Source organism: Lygodium microphyllum, chromosome 14 (genome assembly GCF_053477565.2).
Source record: "Lygodium microphyllum isolate KBCC chromosome 14, Lygodium_microphyllum_v1.1.10, whole genome shotgun sequence".
NCBI classification, from domain to species: Eukaryota; Viridiplantae; Streptophyta; class Polypodiopsida; order Schizaeales; family Lygodiaceae; genus Lygodium; species Lygodium microphyllum.
Window position 1 is genome coordinate 96657407 of NC_141148.1, and position 9226 is coordinate 96666632.

The 9226-nt window shown below is 42.1% G+C and overlaps 1 protein-coding gene across 5 annotated transcripts; it reads right to left on the reverse strand.

The window, feature by feature from the left end:
* Positions 1–272: 272 nt before the first annotated feature.
* Positions 273–6755, reverse strand: LOC148025880 (phosphoenolpyruvate carboxylase-like). 5 transcript variants are annotated; one of them, XM_087693139.1, is made up of 14 exons: positions 6676–6755; positions 6549–6600; positions 6336–6456; positions 6145–6215; positions 5684–5875; positions 5198–5598; positions 4689–4773; positions 4381–4603; positions 4172–4275; positions 3138–3228; positions 2895–3049; positions 1775–2773; positions 1277–1663; positions 273–1158 (listed from the first exon to the last, which is right to left on the reverse strand). In XM_087693139.1, exons 5-14 carry the CDS (start codon positions 5864–5866, stop codon positions 880–882), a joined length of 2907 nt encoding a protein of 968 aa, XP_087549265.1. In that variant the 5' UTR covers positions 5867–5875; positions 6145–6215; positions 6336–6456; positions 6549–6600; positions 6676–6755; the 3' UTR covers positions 273–879. The 5 variants fall into 5 exon arrangements, with proteins under 5 accessions (XP_087549265.1, XP_087549266.1, XP_087549267.1 ...); XM_087693140.1 differs by having other exon boundaries at positions 6533–6600; positions 6676–6694; XM_087693141.1 differs by having other exon boundaries at positions 6145–6208; positions 6549–6753.
* Positions 6756–9226: the final 2471 nt, after the last annotated feature.

The window sequence follows — 9226 nt, forward strand, 5'->3', positions numbered from 1 at the left end:
AATTCTTATCGGCCAACATAGCTTTTCATGCTCTAAAAATTATTATTTATTCTTCAAGAATTCTTTCGCACGTTCAAACTGGTCACTCTGGACTCCCGACCAATACCTGAACTGGTTGGGAATGAGCTACATGGTGGCAATAGGTCTTCAAATATAGTGAAAAACATAGGTCATTACACTTTTGGAAACATATGATAAGTGCAAGGCTGGATGTCAACCTTCTCTGAGGCACCCCGCTAGAGCATCTAGATGTTTAGCTGTGCAAGCTCTTCTACGTATTACGACTTTACTTGCTTTCAAGAGGGACAAGGGAGTTTTGGGGCTCCCACGCAGATATAGTGAGCTATGGGCTGGTCCGCTCACGAGATTACCAAAAAACTGAAATTACAGATTAGAGCCTTAAATTTGTGGACAATGAAGATCTTATGTATCGAAAGCAATTTAGGCTGTTGAGTCACATGGCTCAACTATTTCGACTCGCATTAAACCTATATTTGTGGTGTAGCTTCAGACGGCTAAAGATGATGCGTCTTCTGTGACAAATAGCCACAAAATTGGGGCGAGGAGTGAGGGGTGTGGGGCGTGGTGTGTTTTGCTTATGGAGGCATCATTTTATTGACCCCATTACCCTGTAGGGTTCCCTTATCTCAACCGACGGTTACATTTCCCCTACTTTCACGTTGGGTGGGATACCGCATCGATTCAAAAATGCTTTTCCAATATCTAACATTTGCGATTCATCAATCTTCATGATAAGCTTATATTACATATAATATTAGACTGCAGTTTTTGTTCCGCCCTCCAATAGAATCTATTCGCGCGCATGTACATGAACAAAACTCCTGCATGTGTTGTGACTCGTGGATAGTTCGACTTAGTTTAACCCGTATTCTGCATGCCAGCCGCAATGCCTTTCATGGTCAGGATCAAAGTATCTTCCAGTCCAGGAGCGTACTCACTGGTGGTGTTCAATGTAACCAACTCAGCAGCAGAACTTCTGGACTTCCTTAAAGGAGACACTTGCCCACGATGGCCTTCCCGCATTTTCTTCAGCGTATACGCTTGATGTATGTTTAAGGTGGTTATATATGGCTCCCGTAGTATAAGCCGTTGCTTCAAGTATGGGTTTCCCACTAACAGTTCATCATGCCCAACCACCTGCAAAAGAGCACTCATGAGTCGTGCATACAGGTATAACTACAGAAAAGGGCAATTCTATTCGGAGGTCATCATGCCTATCCAATATATGCTTAAACACAAACAAAAGAATTCTCACTTGCAAAAGGAGTTGTTTGGTCTCCTCATATTTGGCCCGAAGAATATCACCAAAATACTTCAGATCAGCAGTAACAAGGAGCTCACCATAAAGGGCAGCAATCCGAGGATCTCCTTTCGCAAACACCATTTCTACTAGATCTATTGTAACTCTAAAAAAGGGCCATTCCCTGTACATTTCTTGCAGCACTTCCAGGTTCTTAGGATCCTTGGCCAGTACTGTCTTGAAAGCAGCACCGAAACCTAACCAGACAGGAAGGTGAAACCTAGTTTGTGTCCATGCAAAAATCCAAGGTATTGCACGGAGAGTTTCAATGCCACCGCTTGGTTTCCTCTTAGATGGTCTACTTCCAATGTTCATGCGCCCATACTCCAAGACTGGCGTTGCCTGTCATTAGGATGGATAGATCAGCAAACAACAAAAAGACCTGCTTTTACTAAGGAAGAAAACTTTTTGTTGCTGATACCAACTCTATGCTTGGAAGCAGAGAGTTCTTACCAAGTGAAAGTACTCCATGAATCTTGGCTCTTCGAAAACTATTGACCTGTACTCTTCAGTTGAGACCAATGCCATTTCATCCATCAACTCTCGCCACTGTTGTTTGGGTTTAATTGGAGGATGCATGCCATGCTCCAGTGTAGCTGCAGTGAACCGCTGTAAGGTTCGGAAACACAAATGTTCTTCACCAAAAGACTGTTCAATGACTTCGCCCTGAATTGTCACCCGCAAGGAACCATGAACGGTGTCAGGTGGCTGTGATAAAATGGCAAGGTGAGTAGGACCACCTCCTCTTCCAACCGTACCTCCACGTCCATGAAATATGTTTAGCTTAACACCATACTGTTTGGCCACTGCAATAAGATCTTCTTGAGTCTTGAAGAGCTGCCAGGCAGCTGAGAGCCGTCCAGCGTCTTTACCTGAATCTGAGTAGCCAATCATAACCTCTTGCTTACCACTGATCCTATCGCGATACCAGTCAATTGAAAAGAGGCGAGCCATAGCGGCAGGAGCTGCTTGCAAATCTGCAAGCTTTTCAAACAAAGGTACAACTCGCAAAGGATGAGTCACCTTGCACTCCCTTTGCAACAACTCAACTGCAAGTACATCAGATGGGGTCATAGCCATTGAAATGATATAAGCCCCAAAAGAATCTGGTGGCAACTCTGCTATCACATGGAACGTATCCAGCACATCCGATATCTCGTCTGTTTTAGGTAGATCAGCACCAAAAAGAGGTCGTTTACATCTAAGCTCTGACAGCAACCATTCTTGCCGCTGCTCTTCAGACCACTCTTTGTAGGATCCAATTTCCAAATGGGTTGTAATGGCATCCATCACATCAGCATGCCTATCAGACTCTTGCCGTATATCCAATTTCACAAGGCTTAACCCAAAGCAAGATACCTGCCTCATAAAGTCAAGAAGACTGCCATCTGCAATCGCTTTGTCACCTGTTGCGCAAAGTGACCGATAGCACAGTTCTAGAGGTTCAAGGATCTGAGTTATTTCACATGGAAACGTAGTCAGAAAATTTTGTGAGTCTTAACCCTACACGTATCTTTGAAATTTGTGCATTTTTCAAGTTCACAAACTTGTAAACTGAATTTTAGAGACAAACCTGATCTGCAGAAGTGAAGGTATCTTGCTCTGGTATGTCAGACTTTCCGAGAGAGAGAAGTTGATGCATCCTTTCCCTGGTTTTATACAATTTGTCCCTCACATCGCCTAATACAAATCGGAATGGTTCACTAGCAGGAATCTGCTTCCAGAATTCTGCAATAACAGCAAGCTTATTCAGACTGTTGACCATCCACAAGGATGGAAAAGCAGGGAAATGCTCATTAAGCAATCAGTTACTTACCCATGTAGTATTTTGCTGCATCTTTCCTAGAAGACTCTTCCAGCTGCTGTACTCTAGCCATAAGCTCATCGCTACCACGCCACATAGATAGCTGTGAAACAAGAAAAGGTAAGCTGTTGAGCCACCTTGTTGTCATAAGAAGTAAAAACTACTTTGAAAAGAAGATCCTAAACTGAAGAACACCTAATTGTCAAACTCCTGATCCCAATGCAATTCTCAAGCCATGGAACAGTGGCCCCGAGGACACTCCTCAATCTGCCTGTGGGGCGGCCTGCTTGAAATGCCCCTTTCTTGGCTATCAGATGGACTAGGCTACAGCAGGGTCATAAACCAGCATGACTGCTGCAGCAAACAGCAAGTAGAAGATGGCAACATTTTGTACACTGATATAAGTAGGCATTGACAACACATTTTGAGAAACTAAACAGTGACCTTGGGGTGATATACACTGTAAGTATCAGATCTAGAATTAGAGGGTAAAACTTTCAAAAGATGATTGTTGAATGGCTTCCACTCATGCTTCATCTGGGCTTGCATCAGATGAGTTTCTCTATTGCAACGACCAAAGAACCTGAACAGTCGATGTTCCCTATGGCTGAGTTCTACAAGCACTCTGTGTAAAGTGGTATCTCCAGCTGCAGCACGAATGTTTAACTCAGGCTAGGCATCAAATCGATGAGATGAGAGAGAGAGAGAGAGAGAGGGATTCATGCCTTGTATTTCTATGAGGTTGGCAGATGTAAGGGATGCTACTGCCCTGTGCATTGCTTTTACATAATTTTAATACTGTTACTGCCCTGAAGTGTTACAATGGTCATTGAATGAGAGAAGAATTAGACCCTGTTCATACTGTTTGCTCAGAGCAGTGCAACTGGCCCCGGGTCCCATGGGCCATTTGCATTAATGAAATGCCATTGCAACCCGCACGTGCTACAAGCACCAAAGAGGTACTAGGAAAGAACATTGAAATACAATTCACATAAGCTAAATTAGACAGAGTGCATAATAATATGGACAGCAGGTCAGAAATTTACCTGAAACATTAAATCCTCTACTTGTGAGAAGTGTAAGTTTGAAGCCATCAACCTAGCTAGCAGACAAACATCTCTGGTGACTTCTGGGGTCACTCGAGGATTTCCTGCAAGGTTATGCCCCACTTAGTGCATATTACATAGCAATTCACAGATTAATATGTCGTTCGACCAAACTATAAATTGAGAAGCACAAAGAATAGTAAATTTACCATCTCTGTCACCTCCCATCCAAGATGAGAATTGTATCAGAGGCACGTTGTAGGGTAACTTCTCATCAACACCAATATTGCTGAGGGCAGTGTCCACTCGGCGCAAGAACATGGGCAACCCATTCCAGATTGTCTCATGAAAGTAGCTCATGCCGGCGCGCATCTCATCTTGTGGAGCAGGAGGTGTGCGTCTTATCTCATCAGTACGGAAGGCAGCATGGATCTAAAAGCAGCAATGCAGACTCAAGATCAAGACCAAACCCTCGGATAAAACTAAGTCATTAAATTTGAGATAATGAGAGGCTTACTTCCCTTTGTAGTGCTTCATCAAGCTCCTGTTTCTCATCAGGTGTGATGCCTGGCTGGTAGAGTTGGGATAAACAAGATCGAATCCTATAAAATCACAAGATTATGTCATTTCCGGACCACCATTTGAAAGTTCTGAATCCTTACTTTGAATATAAAAACCTGCTCTGTTTGTACAGATTATCAGACAAGGTACAAGATGGTATCTGACATGACTTGATTTCGATCGTGCCAAAATAATTTTAGTAATTTCCACTCTAGAGTCTGGTTTCCATTTACATTCAACATGGATAGCTTTAATAGACAGCTTTAATAGACAGATCAATGCAGCTAAGTTACTACGAGAACAAGTAACACAAGGAGGAATTTCAATGATGAGAGCCTGATATCAAACAGAACTATTTGTGCATAGCTTGCTTTCAATTTTCTGTCCTTCAATACTGGGAAGCCTACTAGGTTTCATTGCTACTTGCTTACAACTGTCAGAAACAATGGGAGACGAAAAGCAAACCTGCCATGCTTCTGCAACAGTGACCGACGAACAGACTGTGTGGGATGAGCTGTTAGAACCAAGTCCACTGTCTGGTTTTTTAGAGCCTCAAAAATTTGTTTGGGGGACTTTTGCAAATCGTATACAAGCCTTCTGAAGGTCTCATCAATGTCTGACTCAGTGATAGCACAGTTCTCATCACCAAGATCCCCACTCTTATGCTTCAACCGACGGCGATGAGCAATCTGCACTTCCTCGGCCAAGTTGGCCAAATTCAGCATATGCGAGAAAGAGCTAGACATCACGATAGAATCTCCAGGCCCAAGGGAATTCAGAATTTCGCCAAGCTCTCCAAGCTTTGCAGAATCAGAATGACCCTCTGGACTGCCATACTCTCCGGCAAGGCCATAGCAGCTTTGAACCTTGAGTGAAATGGAAGAGCAGAGGACCATCAATGCATGTGTGAGAGAAGCTAAAAAGGCCAGGTTCTGCAAATAACAAGCTTACCATTTCCTTCATCTCTTCACCATGAAGATTTTCGAGGACCTCCAGAAAAGAATCGAGCAACAGCACGTCATACTCCACAAGCTTATCATCATCAGAAACCTTGTCAGGGACTAGATGGCGAATGTGCTCATCCATCGACTTGGAGGGAACCAAGCACTTCATGCCAAAGTTGTTCCGATCCATATTGCCAGCCTGAATAGTTGATTTGCAAGGCAAAACGCAGACGAAGCTGTCAGGTCCTTACGATAACACCTCAAGAGTAGAACAAAAGCACTGATCCGACTCAACGAAGGCAAATCCAGAATGGTTATGATTGTAGACTCTCTCTCTCTCTCTCTCTCTCTCTCTCTCTCTCTCTCTCTCTCTCTCTCTCTCTCTCTCTCTCTCTCTCTCTCTCTCTCTCTCTCTCTCTCTCTCATACATTACAAAATAGTGTGTGAAGAAGAAGCCATAAGCTGTACCTTGAAATAGGATCAATTCCTTTGCTGATTCTTAAACAAGAAACGAAGACGACTATCCGACGACCTGCTAGCTGTGCCGGACACATTGTTACTTGCGGAATGCTAATAAAACGAGGGAAACGAAGGAAGAACAAGCTAAAACGATAATCTAGACATTAAATTAGTGTTATCTGGACAGGTAGCGGACTCACCCGAGCCGGCAGCAAAAGGGGGAACCCTGTCGGAGAGAGGGACCGTGCCGTGGTAGTGAAAGGAGGAGCCCTGTCGGAAAGAAAGAGAGAGATCGGGTCGGGGCGGATGTGTTCCTCTTTCCTTTACAAGAAAAGGAATGAAATCAGCATTCAACAAACCACAAGAAAGCCTGCATTTCCTGGTCAAAGGAGAGAACCTTGCAGCTTGCTTACAAGAGCTCGCCTAATAATAGAGAAGGGAAAGGCCTCTTCTTCTTCTTCTTCCCTGTAACAAAGAAAGATAGACAGTTGATTCGATCTTTCTGTTTTTCTTTTAACGAGCGAGCAAGTTACGACTTACGAGTACTCTCTTCCTCTTCTCTCTTTTGGGAGCTTGCCTGTTGCTATTTTGCAGTGCCTGTGCGCCTATTCTGGTTTGCCCAATAAAAGAAGGGGCGTGCTTATCCGTGCTAAAAGTATTACGGATATTGTCCTTTGACTCTTTTGACTAGGCCAGAGACGCGGCTTGGTCGCCCTTGCCTCCAACATTAAATGGTAGTTTTAAGGTTTTTTTTTTTTTAATTCCGCAAGATATCCTCTCATGCGGGGGCAATGGGCGTATCATGTATGCATCAAGGCTCATGACCTACCGACTCCCGAGCATGCCTAGAAGCGAAAAAAAGGTTCATTGAGAGTCACGACACACCAAGGTAATTTTTACTTGTGGATGTTTTACTTAACTAGACTAGTCTTTTGTGTTATAACTTTTGTAGTTCACGCAGTACGTCCAAAAATAAAGGTACTTCATGAACTAGCTAGAGTTAAAATGGCATGGTGGTCATTTGTTTGGTAGGTTTTGCATTCTCTCTCCTCCAAATGGTTGCACACAAAGCCTCTCTTCTCATTGGCAGTGGTGGGGTCAAGGTTAAGTTTAGAAGAGTGCAGTTATGATACCTTTACTTCAGTTTTACTTCACGCCTAAGTCCATGGACTTGGATGTGGACCCTGATTTCAAGTTTAGTGCACATGAAGTAAGGATAGCATCTCCTCCGTTCCATCTTTGTTCCATGTGTGTTGCAGCATAAAGGAGTTAAAAGCTACCATTTGTCGAAATAAACAAGGAAGCAATGGAACACAATATTTTCCCACGATTTTTGGGCCTTCCATTTTTTGAGTCCGTGATGCATCATGTGCAAACCTTTCTAGAGTGTTCATGAGAAACTGAAGTTTAGTATCATGCAAATTGATATATTAAGACAGACCTCTTTTTCTTTAAATACAATAGAGATTGTATTAAAAGTATAGAAAATACAACCTTACAAAAGAGATAGCAGATCAATAGGAGCTTTCTAAGTTCAAAATGACTAGCTTACAACTAGCATCACTTGAGTTGACTCTAAGCAACCTAATGATATAGCGATAAAAGATATCAAAGCAATCCATCAAATCTCGTAGAAGCCAAGTTTTTCCCTTAAACAAAATAGATCTCTTTCCTTCCCATATTCTCCCTAAGATAGCACTCCTAATAATCTACTATATTTCAAAAAGAGATGGCAACGTCCAACCTTTTTGCCTCGATGTTAACCATTAAATGGGAAGAGTGACGGAATCGAAAAAGGCAGTGGAACCAACATCACCCATGGATCCTGAAGCTATCTTTGAGCTTTCATATCACAACGTTGAGGAGAAGATAAGAAGGTGAGCTCACTACACCCTTATTGATTTATTCATTCTTGCTTTCATGGGGTTTGAGAAAAGGATGGATAGATCAATGAGTGCAAGCGATGCATCAGCTATGTGAGAGGTAGCCATTGCTGAAATGGGAGAAACACTTGAAACAATAAGTGTTTTGTCAAGTTCGGTGTCAAGTTTGGAAAAGCTCTGATGTTTTGGTTCCATTGTTGGGATTCAACAGAATCACCATAGCAGCATACATTCTCTTTATCATGCATCTGAATAAAAGCATGACATTGAAACGGAATAAGAATGAATACTCCAAAATACATTAGAAGTAGCTCTGAAACAACTGTGAGATAGGCTAGGATGAATGGACTAGGAGAGATTACATTATTTTTGTTTGAAAAAATAGATTTGGAAGTAGAATAGGGAGTTCATGTAACCTTAGGAACAAACTTTAGACAATCAAAACCTTAAAAAAGAAAATCTAAAATTTTGGTCCTATGAAAAGGTAAGAGATACGCTAATGAGTTTGAGGACTCGCAAGGAAGGTGGTGCACAGATCGGATGTTGTATGTGTGCGTAGTGAGCGCCGAAAGGTCCCCAAGAACAAAAGAACTCTACTTTTGCATAAAAAACAAGAAAAAAGACTTGCACGACATGAAGCAAAAGACTAATTGGGTACAATCTCCCCCCATGCCTTGTGTGAGCACTCCATAAAGCATGTATTTGATATATTATTGATTTCCAAACTAAAAAAAAAAAGCCCAATTTACAATTAGCACGCTTTAGCTTTTGTATTTGCTTTTGTCCCACTAGAGAATTAAAGCTATTGGGCGCCCAAGGAGTCGGGCGGTGCCCAAATACAATGTCCAATACAAATATTTAAATCATGTGTCCATACACATACAAAATAATAAATAAATGTCAAGCGCTTCAATAAATAAGCACGTCAAAATAAATATTGGCGCCACGCCTAAGATGCGCGCCCATCAGAAATGATAATAACTTGAATACACGCTATCGCCCAGTGCTTCCCAACGCCACCGCTGCCTGCTCTACACATCAATTGAAGCATTCACAATTGTTAGAAAATAATAAAATTAAACCGATAAAAGTGAATACCTAGTAGTCTTTAGCTACAAAATAAATAAATTGGTTAGAACTCAATCCTAACACTAATTTATTACGAGTGCACACTCTAAACTCATAAACATCTATTAATTTAAATATGT

What these genes read in the sequence shown, in the direction of transcription:
- LOC148025880 (XM_087693139.1), bottom strand. Translation starts at nt 5,866, where the DNA reads ATGGATCGGAACAACTTTGGCATGAAGTGCTTGGTTCCCTCCAAGTCG. An exon ending in ATGAAGCACTACAAAGGGAA is followed by an intron (nt 4,604 to 4,688) that starts GTAAGCCTCTCA and finishes TGCTGCTTTTAG; the next exon opens with ATCCATGCTGCCTTCCGTAC. An exon ending in CCAAACAACTCCTTTTGCAA is followed by an intron (nt 1,159 to 1,276) that starts GTGAGAATTCTT and finishes GCTCTTTTGCAG; the next exon opens with GTGGTTGGGCATGATGAACT.